Source organism: Rhinolophus hipposideros (assembly GCF_964194185.1).
Source record: "Rhinolophus hipposideros genome assembly, chromosome: 19".
NCBI lineage: Eukaryota > Metazoa > Chordata > Mammalia > Chiroptera > Rhinolophidae > Rhinolophus > Rhinolophus hipposideros.
The window spans coordinates 27,495,935-27,512,425 of NC_138065.1; the positions used below are offsets into that span (position 1 = coordinate 27,495,935).

At 43.9% G+C, this 16,491-nt stretch overlaps 1 protein-coding gene across 3 annotated transcripts in view; it reads left to right on the forward strand.

The window, feature by feature from the left end:
- Positions 1 to 2,616: 2,616 nt before the first annotated feature.
- CADM3 (cell adhesion molecule 3) overlaps positions 2,617 to 16,491 on the forward strand; it is a 36,733-nt gene continuing 22,858 nt past the window's right edge. The window contains exon 1 of one of the 3 annotated variants that reach the window (XM_081026487.1): positions 2,617 to 2,851. In XM_081026487.1, coding sequence (XP_080882613.1) covers positions 2,770 to 2,851 — 82 coding nt within the window. In that variant the 5' untranslated portion in view covers positions 2,617 to 2,769. The remainder of the gene's footprint in view (positions 2,852 to 16,491) is intronic. The other 2 variants (XM_081026488.1, XM_081026486.1) reach the window with 2 other exon arrangements.

The following is a 16,491-nucleotide window of genomic DNA, read 5'->3' on the forward strand; positions in this document are numbered from 1 at the left end:
ACATTGGTAACCCGTTACTACACAGCTTTGTGAACAAAGAAAGTCGCTTAACTTCTCTGAGTTTCATTTTCTTCATCTGTGCAACAAGGGGTATTAATTAGGTAATCTTGAAGGTCCCTTACAACTCTAATACTCTTTTATTCTATTATTCTAAAAGCCAATGACTGTTTCTTATTCCCAGGGTCTAAAGTGCTACCAAACTGATGATGATGATGCAGAAAAGGGAAAGGGAGCCAGGAGGAAAAGAGCATTCCAGAGTCTCATTTGCTCACTTTTAATACTGTCTCCAAAACAGCTCTCTTCCTTTCCTCCCACCCTTGGTTCTCCTCCCATGCAGTTCCAGTGCAGGGTGAGGCCAGACCAGCAGAGTCATTAAGAGAATTAAGGGAGGACAGTCAGAAAAGGACCACCGCAAAGCAGCAGATAGAAAAGATGATTAGTTAGAAGTACTTGGGACATAATCCCACAGTCTGTCGTCCTCATCCCACCCATCCCCACTCTCACTCCTCCCATCCCACTAACCTGTCCTCTCTTAAGCCCACTTACATGACTTCTAATGTTTCTTCTAGTTCCAAAGAAAATACTCTTTATCCATCAAGACACTTTAACTAGGATAGCTCAATCCTTCCACTCTGAAGCCCCATTCTCTTTTTGAAAACACACCCACTCCTTGCTTTTGTCTTCATGACTAAACTTATGTCAACCTGGTCCCACCTCTGTCAGAAAGTTCAGTCTTCCCCTTATCTCCCCTTCCCCCAAACCATAGTCCACCCTCCCCTCTCGCTTATACCCAGGTCTCCATATCCCTCAACTACACTATTCCCTCTATCTTTGCCTCTGAGATTTCAAGATGCCAGAGAACCCAGACAAGAGGAATGATTTAGAATCACTGAGATGTGTCAAGGCAGGAAAGTCAGGCAGCCCAAGGTGGTCAAACACTTTCCTGCCAGTAATTCTTAATATCCAGACACTCAGGAAATGTTCAAGAGGCAGGCAGAGCTTTTTCCCCAGAAACCATAGTAAGCTCCAGAAATAGTGAGAGAAAAACAGTGGGCAGCATTCTGACCATCCTAAAGGATGTCCCTAGAGAATATTCTCTCTTGGTCCCTCCTTCAGTGACTAGCATTTTTATAGAGCTTTGCTAATGACAAAGTGCTTTCCATAGGCTTGTCCTTGTATCCATCACAAGAGCTGAGAAAGCCTGTCTGAGAGGGAGAAAGATTACTTAAACATTAAGGATTAGCAGGATGAGGCACAGTCACCAGTACAGGAGGGACTGGTCCAAGAGTTGGAAGTCAGGCACCCAAATCCCTCATCAAGGGACAAAATATGGCCTCACAGGATGGGAAAGAACTTTGAAAATCATATTGTTCCATGTCCTAGCCAAGAGTTGTGTTTTCTACTATTAACTGTAAGTATAACCTTGGCTGGGTCAGTTAATATTCTGTGGACCTAAGTTGCACCAGAATAATAAGGAGTTGGACCAAATGTTTTCTAAGAATGCTTATAGTTTGATTTGGAGTTTCTAAAATTTAGAAATTGATTCCCCAAAACTGAACAAATTGACTCAGAAGGATTCTTACTGAGATGTACCAAGACTCTTCCAGAGATACTCAACTACAAAGAACAGCAACCCCAGGGACTTGGGACTCTTGAGCCAAGCGCAAGTACAGACACCCTGCCGCTCATCCATACTATATCTGGACTCAAGGACACAAACTGCATCAGTCACAGATGCACTGGTCCTTGAGGGGCAGCTTCCAGAGAGTCAGTAGATCAGACCATTCATTGAGAAATTTTACTCACTAAAACGTGAGAAGGGAGGAAAAGATCCTCTGAATGATTAAGAAAGAAAAAAAAATATTGGGGGTAAGGCCTGGGAGTAAAGGGATAGGAAGGATTAAGGGAGAAACTATTGCGTTGCTTTGTAGCCCACTTGGGTTGGGCAAGAGTCTGAAGTGAAACCACTGCTTTTTTTGGGGGGCGGGCGTAATTTCTGTGACAAGGGGTTGAGGGAAATGTTGAGTCCCATAGGCTGGGGGTTGTTAGAAGATGCTTTTCAAGGGATAGTGCCTGGGGCCACAAATTGTTGCTGGAAAGATAACTAGGGGCTCTTGGATCAGAGGATCTAGGGATGTTAGTCTTTAGGAGAATGGTCAAGGAATCTGGTCACCCACTGGGGAGATGTCCCAGGATACATTGTTGATAAGTAGACCCCCTTAGGCTCTTGGGGATCCCAGTTGCCAAGGGGGGGATATCTAGCTGAAGGATTTTAGGCTCGTGGGCACGCCCTTGTCCAGGCCTGCAGTGGCCGCTCTTGCCAGCTGGCCTAGGGCCCTGTCCCACTCCCCTCTCCACCCCAAACCTAAGAGGGGTGCACACCGGGTCCCGCTGTTAAGCCAGCTCCCTCCCTCTGCTCCACACCGGAGCCAAGCTGGCGAAGATCCCGGGGGACAGGGTGGAAGGCACCACCACGGCACGGAAGGGGCGTGGGGGCGGGTGGAGTGGGGAATGCGGCAGCCTCCCCCCCCTCCGCGACCAGCCCATCCCCCCATTACCCCCCCTCCACCTCCAACCGAATGGTTTGCTCCAAGCGCCCTATTTAATCCCCGCGACTGCAGCAGCGCAGGCTCCCTCCCGGTCCCCGCCTCGGCCCCGGGCTCCCAGCGGCTCCGGGGCGCCCTTTCGGTCAGTCATCGTCTACCCCTTCCCCTGCCCCTCGGGACCCAGGCTCGCCCGCGCCCAGCAGGGAGCCAGCCGGGAAGCGTGATGGGGATTTTTTCCGTCCTGCCCCTGCTCCTGCTCTTTGCCTGCAGCTGGGCGCCCGGCGGGGCCAACCTCTCCCAGGACGGTGAGTGAGGGAGGGGGCGGCGTCAGGGGAGGTGGGCTGCTACCGGGGCGGGGGTTCCGAGCGCCACTGGGGGCGGAGGTAGTCTGTGGGCTTTGTTTGGAACGTAGGGTTCAAGTCTCCAGCCGTTGGTAATACCCCTGTGCTTGTCTGAGCATTCGTGTCTCTGTGTCGTAGGTGTGCCGGGTATGCACGTTCCTTGTACACCGTCGAGTGACTGCGTGTGCACCGTGGTTGGGGTCTGCTATATAGCAGCCCGGGGTCTGTTGATGTCCGTGTGTTTCTGGGTGTGCGTGTCTCTGTTGGTGTCTGGTTCTGCGTTCCTGTGTCAGCATCTGTGTGTATGTCTGTGTCAGTGTGTGCTGGGGGGCGGAGTGAGACAGGGCGTGTGTCGGGTGTTTGTGTATGTCTGGAGGATTGGATGGCCAGTGCAATCCCCCAAACTGCTGTATGCAAATATTTCTGCTCCCCCACCCGTGGCGGAGCTCAGAGTGCCCAGGGAAAGGGGCTGGGTGAGGCTGCTGAGGGGGGCGTGGGCAAAGAAGGCGGGGGTGGGGGAGCCTTCTCCTTGGAGCAAAACAACAACATTGGGCGGAGGAGGCCCTTCGATGGCAATATCCCTAGCGGTGGCTGAAGCTGGAAGAAGAAACCCAGACCGGAAAAGGTGGGGATAGGTTAGGCAAAAGAAAGGATCAAAAATATATTTGTGAAGGAGGATGCACAGAAAACCCGAAGCTTTCCTAGGCTAAACACTGATTTTCCCAAATTTGGGGAGGAGTAGCATGCCCAACCCCTTTGCCCCAGTCTGGAACTCAAACCTTCTTTGGTTTGTAATGGTAGAGAGATGGAGGAAGAGAGTGGGGAGAGAAAAGAAGTAGGGCCAGAGGTGAAGGGACTTGGGAAGAGCCCCTCCTGTCCTGGACCAGGCTATGTAGGTCAGCATTGTGTGGGCACCTCAGCTTTCTTAAAGGCTGCTTATGGTTAATAGGGTGGCAGGGGCAGTTCGTAAGGAGACCAGGAAGAGAGCCAGAGCCTGGGTTCCCAGAGGAGGGAGGGCAGGCTGTGATGGGACTAAAGGAATGCATCTTCCAGTCTCCTTCACCCTAGTAAGAGCGAGGGCTGAGGTGGAGGAGGGGGAAGAGGAACTGAGCACTCTAAGGAGCAAAGGGATGTGGGGAGAGTGAGGGGGAGGGTGGTGGCTATGCCAGGCCAGATGCCAACGAAAAACAGAAAGAACCGCAGGGGAGGAGAAAAGGGAGGAGGCTCCTGATGATGGACCCAGTGGCCAGCAGGAATGGGCACAGGGTGGGGCAGGGGTGGAGAGGGGAGGGGTTGAAACTGGGGAGGATGATGTAGAGAATATCATCTGAAGAAAACAGGCAAAAAGCCAGGGTGCTGGAGGAATAATTGTTCCATTTCATCTGACTTCCCCCAGCCCCATTTCCGTCATGGTTAAGGAGCTTCTGCTGGTATGGGGGACACTGAGGATCCCCTTCCTACAGGGTGGCTGACTCCTTCCACCCTGTACCCATCAGCACTCCCCAAAGGGAAGTGCTGCCTGAGGCACCACAGAGACAGCTGCCCCTTCTCTCCCCTATGTAGAATCGCCCTTCCTCAGAGGCCTGCACTGATGACCCAACTCACCGAGAGGGTGCAGAGAGTCTGGGGGGAGGGCAGGCTAAGTGCAAGGCAAGGAGAGGCATTGGGTGTTTGTATCTCAATAATGATCCTCTACTAGGTCTTGACTTTCAATTGCAGCCCCTGGCCTTCCCATTCTGCTAGCTGCATTAAAGACAGACAAGTGTGACCCAAACTGCACCTGTAGGGCAATGGGAACTGATGGTGCCAGGCTGGTACCTAAACAGAAAGAAGTCATCCCAGAAAGCTGTGAGCTCCTCAACTCTAGAATATAAACACTGGAGAACAGAGTAAATCTGTATGCTAGCTAAGTCTTCATCAACTGTGGTATTCTTTCCTGGTCCTTAACTTGGGAGCCCAGTCCCCACTCAGACTTAAGGTTGAAGAGAAATGAAGAGAAATGCTCTATCCTCCTATTTATAAATATGTCTTACAGCAGCTGTGTAAGGGAAAGAATAGAGACACTAAGTTTTGAATGGAGAATTTTTAGAGGAGAGGGTGGGAAGTCGGGGATGGGGAGAAAGGTCTGTTAAATAGGAAGAGTGAAATCTAGCATCGTTTTCTTTGTAGAGCATTATCTGTCCAGATGGTGAGTGTATGTCTGATGTGCAATGTCTCAGGATGCACTAATATATGAGAGACACAACCACATATGATCTCTCTAAATTAATTCTACATCCTAGTTTCTGGATCTAAGAAGAAACTAGGAAGGCCAGATCTGATATGGGAGGTAGGTGCATAGATTTAATGCTCATTGATGAAGCCATTCTGACCAGGATGTTGTGAAAGGGATGTCTACCCCTAAGTTGGTCTGGTGCTTCTGGGCAAGAGCTAGGAAGTTCATAGCTTACCTGGTAATGTTTGACCAAAATAGGGAGAGATGTGATGTGGAAATTTAAGGACAAAATACCCTAGTACACTAATTGTTTGAGGGGTCAAGTGTATGTGGTAGAGTGGCTATTTCCATTTAGAATAAGAAAAGCAGATTTCATGTGCTGCTGAGGCATATAGCTCCCTGCAGTACAGCGTACATTTTTTAGGCTTCCTAAGGCTGAACAGGGATTGAGAGCCTGGAGAAGGGCAAGCAATGATATCTGAACCTGGCTATTAGTGCTGTGGCTAGAAGCTCAGGAACAGTTTAGATGTTCAGAGTTTGCTACCTGCACCTTCCTACTCACATTTCTCCATTAGTATTGGCAGAAGTTCGCAATTCCAGGTTTGGGGAATACAAACCCTATGAACTTAATGTGTCTTGTGGTTATCTCTCTGGTGAATATCTCAACATTCAACATTGTGACCAACCTTTCTTGGATTCTTCCTTCTCAAGTTATTTCCAGCACTCTGAATTGATCTAGTGTAGAGATGGATGGGTGAACAGCCTCACATTACTTTAGACCAGGTTATAGCAATTTAATCTTGTACTGCACTGCCCCCACTTGCATATCTTTTCCCTTCCCAATGACCTTCTGTTCACTGCTATCCACTCTGCAGCCCCCTGGCCAGGTTCCCAGTGTAGAGATCATGCCCAGTGTGCTGGAGAAGTATTCACTCTAGAACTGCCCATGGATCTACTTGGCAGACCTACTCCATCCACTTTCTGCTCCTAGCTGCAGCTATAACTGTTCTGTTCTGTTTCTGTTCCTATTCTCTTCCTAGTTGCAGCTGTAACCGTTGGGAAGGAAATGCTCTCCCTTCACACATGTACATTTTCTGGCACAGAGAAGTTGAGACCACTAGAGAGACACTGGTACAGCAGAGTTTAGTTAATTCCATACAGAACCAGTCTGTCTGATGTGGGGCCCAAGCTGTGGAATGTCAACTGCCTACCCAGAAGTTATGACAAAGAATTCTGTCCTAAGTTCTCTCTAGGGCTAGGCAGCACTGTTGGTTTTAGTAGTTTTCTCTACAGCAGTTGTTTTCTCACTTTTTTTTTAAAGATGTGAAAGTTCTTTATCAGATAAAACAGATAAAAGGAGCCCTTTTACTCTTTTTTTTGGCTTCCCCACACTCCCCATAATCCTTAAGGCACAACTTAGGGTTCTGCTACATATCGTTTGAAATCCTGTGCCCTACACTGACAGTAAAATGACTCAGCTCACTACCTTTAGGCTCCCTCTCTCTCCTCCTCTTCCAACTGAGGAAGAAAGGAGGTCCAAATCTAATTTCAAGAGTTCCTTGTTGGAGACATTCACTATTCACTTGGAGAATGACTCATGTTCTTGGAGAATGTTCTGCAGCCATAACATTCTACAGATGGCATCTTTTCGGTCTTCTGGTCACTTTGAAATAGCAGACTGGGTAGTTGTGTCATTGCTCTGTAAATCTTTAGATTTTATTTTGGCACCCCTTTCTGTTACTATTTTCTCATAGTCCAAATAATATGTAGAATTGGGTCAAAAGCTGTTTTTCCTTAAGTCACATACTGGGGGGAAAAATCTCCACAGTTATCACCAGAGAAATAAAACCCCTAGTGCTGTGACTAGTCACATTCTTTGTTGTTTCTTATTCCAGTAGAACTGTATACTAGCCCAATTATCCCTTTTATTGTCATTTACTTCTCAGTACTAAGGATATTAATCTGGGTTCCAGATTCTCCAGGAGAGCAAGCTATGGACTGCGCCAGCTCCTTACTAACTACTGAATGAAAAAAACTAGTATATTACAAAGTTTTGGTAATTATATCTTCTCCTTTCATTTTTCATGTTAAAATACAATATTTTCTGTTTAACTATTTCCTGTTGACCCATATACTGGAAGATTTTGTTTCTGGATGAGATCCTATCATAGAGGTCCATTCATAAACTCTGAAATCAGCAGTAGTGACGATTCCCTACAAGATAAGAACCAGCTGATGCTCAGGGGTCCTATAAGCAAAGTAAAAACCCAATTCCCTCTCCTGTTATAACAAGGAGATCCATCCCTTCTAGCACTGAGAAGCCATATTCTCAAGAGTCTTGAACACACGAAGTAGTTGAGATTTTTACAAATAGAGGTTCAGTAAAGCCTCTTAACTTTTATATATTCTTGACTAAAGCAACAAGTATTGAAGACAGAATTATTGGTCTCTTTACCAAAATTTCCTTAAGCCTAAAGAAAGTGACCAAATGTCCCAATTAACACAGAGGCCTCTAAGTCCTGAGAACAATACCCTTCTTAAGAAGCATGATTCATTTCTCCTTTCCATGTATGATCAAGACTGGACTATTCAGCAATTTGGGGTGCCTTAGAGCACTCTGACTCTAATACATCTCATACTCTATTTGATTATAATACATTTTGGCTTCCCCATACCCTAGTGTCTCTGAAGAGACACAGGCTCTGTGACACTGTTTACCTTGTTAGATAATTGTAATTTTATTCATAACTGGTTGTAGCAGATTAAAACCCTGTCCACCACCATCAATACTTAGGTGATTATCATAATTACTGAGGCTCATGTTGACAAATACAACATGAATTTGTTGGTGGTGGTCCTCACTTTTTACATACTCTTGGGTGTATATATGACAGATTCAAACACAGTACTTCAGGAAGCCTTTTACAGCAAGTGATGGGTGTGTAGCATGATCCTAACAGAAGTCCTGATTTCTGTCGTTTCAGTTTGATTGTTGGAGAGCTGGCTACCTTATTGCTTCCCCAATTTCTTGTGGGAAAAACTACTTGTGCTTTGAGCTCTCCATGGTGCTAGCCCCTGAAGGTTCTCTGACAGTGACAGGTGCTAGCCCCTGCCACTCTAGGTTCTCCTTGTTGCTCTCCATGGTCCTGCTTTCCCTCAAAGCTTCATAATCTCTACTCTCCCCAGTGCAGCCCCCAGAACAAGGTTGGAACCTCCCTCCCCTACCACAAACACACACATGATCTTGATTATGATCCCTGAGCTGCTCCACCAGGAGAGTCGTCACGACCCCCTAATCAACTGTAAGAAGGGGACAGATAGAACAATTAATTCTGAGGTTGAAAAGAAGTGTTGTTTGAAATGTTCAGGAGACTAAGATCTAGAGTGACTTCAAATGGCCTCAAAAGAACTGGATGTTTTGCCATATATGGACTCATATATTAAAAACAGAACTACAAATAGTCGTGTTTTAGATTGAGACAGTATTGCTCATATACAGTAACCACACATACACTATAAATGTGGAATGCAAAATGAGTCCTACTCATTTTATAAATATGAACCTTTTAAAGCCATCCTGAGCCTGATGACCAACTATGGCTCTCCTGTCATGGAGCTTATTTCACCTTTTCCCTCAATCTTAGAAGTACATGCAAAGACAACACATAGTGATGGGTTATCAGAATAGATACTGAAGGGATTCCGTACATGAGAGGCATAGAAAAAAATATCAAAATCTCGACTCATGTTCCCCATCTTTACAACCATCTTGTACAGAACTAAATGGCTTTATATATAATCACCCCATCCCAGAGTCTAAGTCCTTGGCCAAATCTCAGGAGTTACATCTCTAAACTGGACTCTGCTACTTGTTTGGGGTATCTGTCAATAAGCTGATGATATCAAGTGTGCCAAGGGCCTGAGAATGCTCAATCTTTGCCAGTCTGAGACTAGACAGCCTTTTCCTCCCATCACATAAGAACTACACAAGCTTCTCTTCTCCTAAATGCTGATTTCCCTGTGTCAATTTCTGCATAATAGTTCATATAATAGTTAACACTTACGATCGACCTACAGCAGAGTCTAGTTGGGGAAGCAGGTTTCCAGAATGAATTTCCAAAATCCCCCTTCCATTTCATCATTTGAAACAAGGAGAAATTTCATTCTTCAAGGACAGGTAATGGAAGTGATTTATCTCCATGAATGAGCCATCAAGAAGACAGAATTAGGGTTACAATAACAGCTGGAACATCTGCGATCCATTCATCTCCCTGAGCCCCACCCCATTCTCATGAAGACATGTTTCAGAAAGGAGTCTAGTGCAGAGATTGTTATATATATATATATGTATATTCCGTCTAGGTCTTATTTTCGGGGAAAAACTTGTGTATATATATACATACAAGACCTAGACGGACAATCAGCTCTAATGCGTCTTTTGGAGCAAAAATTAATGTAAGACCGGGTCTTATATTAATTTTTGCTCCAAAAGACGCATTAGAGCTGATTGTCCGTCTAGGTCTTATTTTGGGGGAAACATGAGATAGATAGATAGATAGATAGATAGATAGATAGATAGATAGATAGATAGATGATAGATAGATAGATAGATAGATAGATAGATAGTAGGTATATAAATACATAGATACATAGATAGATAGATACATAGAGATAGATATCAGATATAGATAGATATTTGTTTTCAATATGTGTGTGTCATTCTTCTATATGAGCTCTTACCTCTGAGATTATTTAACCCTCTTATCTTTCTCCATCATTTTCCTGGAGCCCTCCAGGAGAATGATAAGAAAGCTAAATAATATAAAGAACTAAAATTTTGTCTTTTCTAAGGATCTATTTTTTCTTACCCCAGCTAGACCTATACTTATTGACTGCTAATTATAAGCACTTTTGGCTCATTTACTTCCAGTTCAGAGCCAGGAAGATCAGATACATCACCTTGCCCTAGAGGGGAAAAAGAAAAAGCAATGAAAGCTGATAGCTCAGTCATTCATCTCTAAACTAACCATTACTTAGCTCTCCAGTTCCTTCATATAGTCCCAGATATTGGCAAGGTAGAATGGAGCATTAGTACTCCCAATACTAGATTTCACTGGGAATATGCAAATCCTTGCTTCATATATTTATTTTTCTTTTGTGCTCTGGCTCTTTGCTTCCATTATGATTCTAGAATTCCAGCCAAAGCCTCAGACAAGGTAAAAAGCTACACAGGTGGACTGGTTTATTGAGTTTCTGACTTAAATAGTTGATACTTCTTGGAAACTCAGCAAAACTCTAATATATATCAATGGCAAGTAACTTGAGACTTAGCGTAGATTAGGTTAGCCTTTGAAGAGCCTGGGGCGAAGTTCTTTCAGTATTATACAATGAGGGGCCAGTTTTACCATCTGCTCCTAATCATTTGTCCCCCAGAAAATGTAAAAATTACAGTAGGACAATTGTACTTACTCATTCCTACTAGTTCTTACAGATAAAATCTTTTCAAACACATATTATATGTTTCCTCCCCTAATTTCTATCCTGTAATTTCAGACAAATATGAAAAACACCATCACTAAGTCCCTGGGCCACCCGTATCCTCATTTATCCTCAAATGCTGCTTGATGCCAACTCTCCTCTGGTTTGCAAGCCCTGGAGTCCAATGTCCGTAACAGATGGACTGAGCCTCAGGCCCAGGGAGGAGAGGATTCTTGCCACCTCCTGGGGAGTTTGAGCAGAAGAGAGAGCCTGGGTTCTGCTTTGGGGAGAATCTCTGTATTTAACCATATGGTTTTAAGGAAGTAAGAGGTTTTGATTAATAATGGGCTTGTAAAAAGGGCTCTATATCTGGGTTATACAAAATGCTGTGTATGTCAGAAAAAAATTTTAAAAGACATGAATAATGGAGATTATAGTGTGCCATGCGTGTCAAAGGACACATGTTGAAGGAGAGAAAGAGGGTAACCAGGCCGGAATCTATATGCACTTGGGACACATAAACAAGTGTATCCCCACATCAAAGAAGAGACACTCAATGAAGGTTTAAAAACAGAAAAGAAGAGAAAAAGAGATCTTTGGGTCAGAACAGTATTATTCGCCACTCTGGGGACTGTGAGGACTATAGACTTCAGAGAATATATCTGTTTCACAGAAGAGTTAAATTCCCAGGAAGGCACAAAGTAAGGCTAATTGAACAATGTGCCCCTCTCTGAAAAGTAAGTTTTACCGTGTTTCCCCGAAAATAAGACCTAGCCGGACAATCAGCTCTAATGCATCTTTTGGAGTAAAAATTAATATAAGACCTGGTCTTATTTTACTATAATATAAGAATGGGTCTTATGTCATATAATATAATATAATATAATATAATATAATATAATATAATATAATATAATACCGGGTCTTATATTAATTTTTGCTCCACAAGATTCATTACAGCTGATTGTCTGGCTAAGTCTTATTTTCAGGGAAACACGATATAAATGAGAAAAACAAAGGGAAGAGACTGAATCTCAGATAGGATTGGGGGAAGAGGGTTTGTGTGGGCGTGGAGAGTGGAACACATTATTCTTCATGTCATGTTCCTAACCACTGCACTGAACCTGTCATCCACACCCTGACTCTGATCACCCAGTGAAGGAAAACAGTAAAAACAAGTCAGCAGAATCAGAACCAGCCAGGATAAATGCTCTCTTGCCTGACTTCTAACAAATTAAACTTTTTCACAGCATTGTTATTCCACCACACCAAGCCATCAGTCTGAAAGATCTAAAGTGTGACATAAAGAACAAAGGAGAAGATAGAGCCTGTTGAGAGAGGGAATTCATCCATGCATTCACACAAATACTGAGGTTCTTGAGGGCAGGAGTAAGGCTTTGGAACCTGGACTGAGATTTCTTAGCCTCAGGGAATCTATCATTTATTTCTCCCTGATGTTTGGGCTTTCTTGCCTATTCCCGGCCCCTAATTTCCCATTGCTAAACATATTTTCCAATGAGCTAAACTGAATTCTGCTTTCATTTACTCCACACTGACTCTTATGTTTTATTTCCAAATACTTCCTGAGATGGGGGTATATTTGCACAGTTCTATTAACATATGTGCGAAAGTAGCAAGATAAAACTGGAGGAAGGGTATAAGTGCCTGCTGTTGGTTCAAGGGACATCTAAGAGCTCAGATAAAGTCTGGCCTCCTGACTCTCTATTGCATTAGAATGCAGATCCCAGACATACCTGTCCTGATTTCTGAGTATGTGAGCATGTTGGGAAGGGAATGAGGAGATGGGGCCAGACTCTCCTAAAATGTCTCAGCTGTCATCCACTGGAGTGATTTCATGGCTGGTCTTAGGGCTTACCTGAGAAACGACCGATTAGAGTCAGATCCCAGCACAGAACCTGTTCTCCCAGAAGCTCTTATTGAGCCATCCCCTTGTCTCTGTCTCATCTCTCCTACCAGCCTTAGAAGCTTGTCTAAAGTACACAGCTCAGTCCTAGAAGCAAGGAGCTAAGGTTAGGAAGGGGCTCTTTGGGGATAGGTTCCCCTTCCTCTTTGTCTCCCAACTGCAGTTCTTGTCTCTGTCTCATCTCTCCTACCAGCCTTAGAAGCTTGTCTAAAGTACACAGCTCAGTCCTAGAAGCAAGGAGCTAAGGTTAGGAAGGGGCTCTTTGGGGATAGGTTCCCCTTCCTCTTTGTCTCCCAACTGCAGTTCTTACTACAACACAGTATTGGCTACACAGGGACTTGTTTTGGTTGGGGGCCAGCTCAGGGCTCCCTCCCAATGTTAATGCACCAAGAACACTGACTCAATAGCAAATCAAAGCAACAACTGTCCTCACCTCCTTCTCTGCCACCCACTTCCTAGTCCTTGCCCATCAGAATTTTAACTAAGTCTCTCATGCCCCGCCCCCCCCAGCCTACTGCAAGCCCACTTCTACCTCCAGATTTTTTTCTCTCTCTAGCTCAAGAATAAGACATGCTCTTCTGCTTTTTTATCTTTTCTAGTCTCTGTCTCCCACTTCACAATCAGGTTAGCATTCCTCCTGCTCTCCACTATGCAGATGCCAGCATGTGCACACACACATGGCTTGTCCTCATAATAACCATTTCTAACTCCTACGGTCATGGAAGTGGCTTCTGCCCCTTGGCCTTCTCTTCTGTGAGAGCTGGAATCTGCCTGTAAAATCCTGAAGTTTGTGAAGATGCCAGTCTTTGCATCTTCAGGGACTACCTCCTCATCTCACCCCAACTTCTCGAACCTGCTGGGCATTTAGTAGAGTTCCTTTCCTTGAGGTCTGTGTGCTAATTAGTGAGGGTCCTGGCATTCCTCACTATAATACACAGTGAGATGGGGAGCAGGGAGGGTGTATGTCACTGGAAGTGAAATCACCCTAAATAGCAACTTAACCTTTGAATTAGCACACAGAGCTGCTATCACATGGCAATGAATACAGGAGACTGGGTTATAACCATAGCTCCCGCCTATGTGAACTTCCTTAAGTTTCCATACCTCTCTGAGCCTTAGTTCTTCATCTTTAAAATGAGAGGGTTGCACTAGATGGTACTTAGGATTCTTGTCAACTCAAAGTCTATGCTTCTAAGAATCATAGAGGGGAAAATATTTTGGGAAGAAAAGGGTGTAACAAAAAAAGGAGAGGAATCATTGAACTTTGGTAACGGGTTCGGAAAGGACATCAGTTCTATCCTGTCTGGTAAAATCAAACCGATCTTAAAAATAACCATCTCTGGCCATTAGGGGTCAGTAAAAAATGACCAGCCATGCAAGTTGATTGCAGGGTTTTAGGAAATGTACAAAATATATTTATTCATATTAAAGTTTCCTACTATTTCTAATGTTTGATTATGAAAAAAACATTTGGGATAACTGGGTGTTTTTGTTTCTGTTCTTTTCAGTGCAAATAGGTTTAACACCAAGATAAGCTTTTTGTTTTAACCTCACCCTCATACCCATCACAGGAAAGCTAGCCAACTACCCCAAAGGTTCCCTCCTCCTCATTCAGCCTGGAAAAGCTTACCCACACACCATTCCAAGCCCAGGAAACAAAGCCCTTCATTTTCAACAACTACTTAGTATGCAACCCAAAGGTGTCTCCCAATATACAACAATAAACCTGTCTGCGCCCACAACAGTCCCTTTCAAAACTAAATCTCTTGGATCATCCGACAATAGTTCTATAAATCCTGGATCTCTTGGCCACGCTTTACCAACATATAGGGCTAATCGGCATGTTAGCAACTTCTTAGAGTGAAGCCTCTGTTCCCCACCCCTAGTTACCACCTATTTTCACTTATATCCTCTAAGTGTCCTGGGAGAATTAAGCAAAGCTGAGTAGTGACTTCAGGCCAAGAGGCTGCTGGGATCCAGAAGGAAGGTAGATAAATAAGACTCCAGGAGGAAAAACCAGACAGCAACAGAAATAACAATGGAGGGAAGGAACAAGGAGGAGCAAGATCTCAGTAGTTCAGTCAGAAAGAAGGTGGAGGGGGCAGCAAGCTGGAAGAAGGCCTAGCTCAGAGAGCAGGGAAGCAGCTGAAGCATGTCTGAGCTCTGAAGTGAATGTGAGCTGGAGCATATCTGAGCTAAACAAGGAGATCTTTTAGGAGGGGGCATAGCCCTGTCCCTGAGGAGCAACAGAAAGAGAAGGAAATGCACAGACAATCCCTGAAAAGACAGATAATCCCAGATGACAAAGTAATTCCCACCTCTGTGGCCTCAGGTTTTGTCTGACAGCACTCTAACACCAGGGATATTAAGGAATTGGGAGTTTAGGGGAGGGCAGACAAAGTTAGAAAGGAATGGAGGGCAGGGAATAAGGAATATTTTGACACTCAGGCCCTCAAAGTCTTAGACTAAGAAACTGCACTGTGACCATGCACTGTGACCACGGTAGAGGTAGCATAATTCCTGGTAGCCCAACAGAAACTGTAGAAAGTTAAGTAGAATCCTTTTTTTTGATCAGGGTGTTGTGCTGTAAAATCTCAAGTCAAAGTGACATTCTTTTTTTAATTTTTTTTTAATTTATTAGTTTCAGGTGTACAAGACAAGGTAATACTTAGACGTTCATCATTTATATCCCTCACACTGTGAACCCCCCTCCCCCCATCCACTATCCCTCCGACCTCACACTGAGCCATCACATTATATATATAAAATTATAGTTGGCATTCATTAATGTTTAGCTTCTGGTGTACAATGCCATGATCAGGCATCCACAGTATCCCTGAGGTGGTCTCCCAAATAGGACGCATGTCCATCGGATACCCAACAAAATCTTTACAACATTATTGAATACGTTCCCCAAATTAATTTTCAAAAAACCCTGAGGCCATCTTGTGGTTATCAGCTGCTTCCTAATCCCTTCACCTTTCCCCTTATCTCCCCACCCCCCGCCCATCTAACAACTCTCGGTTTTTTCTTTGTGTCCCCAAAACTGTTTCTGATTAGTTCATTCACATATTATTTTCTTTAGATTCCGCATATAAGTGAGATCATATGGTACTTGTCTTTCTCTTTCTGACTTATTTCACTTAACATAATGTTCTCTAGATCCATCCATGTTGTTGCAAATGATAAGATCTCTTTCTTCTTTATGGCTTCGTAATACTCCATTGTATAAATGTACCACGGCTTCTTAATCCAGTCATCTACCAATGGGCATTTCAGTTGTTTCCATATCTTGGCTATTGTGTAAAGTGCTGCAATAAACATAGGAGTGCATACTGATTTTTGAATTGGAGTTTTGGATTTCTCCGGGTAGATGCCTAGGAGTGGAATTACTGGATCATAGGGTAGTTCCATTTTCAGATTCCTGAGATACCTCCATACTGTTTTCCATAGTGGCTGCACTAATCTGCAATCCAACCAACAGTGCACTAGTGTTCCCTTTTCTCCACATCCGCGCCAGCATTTGTTGTTTGTTGATTTATTGATGATAGCCATTTTGACTGGAGTGAGGTGGTATCTCATTGTGGTTTTTATTTGCATTTCTCTGATGGTTAGTGAGGTTGAGCATTTCTTCATGTGTCTTCTTGCCTTCTGTATGTCCTTTTTTTTAGAAAAATGTCTCCTCAAGTCCTATGCCCATTTTTTAATTGGGTTGTTTGTTTTTTTGGAGTTGAGTTGAGCAAGTTTTTTATAGATTTGTGATATTAATCCCTTATCAGATATATCATTGGCAAATACCTTTTCCCATTCAGTAGGATCCCTTTTTGTTTTATTGATGGTTTCCTTTGCTGTGAAAAAACTTTTTAGTTTGATGTAATCCCACATGTTTATTTTTTCTCTTACTTCCCTCACGTGAGGGAATATATCACTGAAAATCTTACTCCGGGTAATGTCCATGAAGTTTCTTCCTATATTTTCTTCTAGATA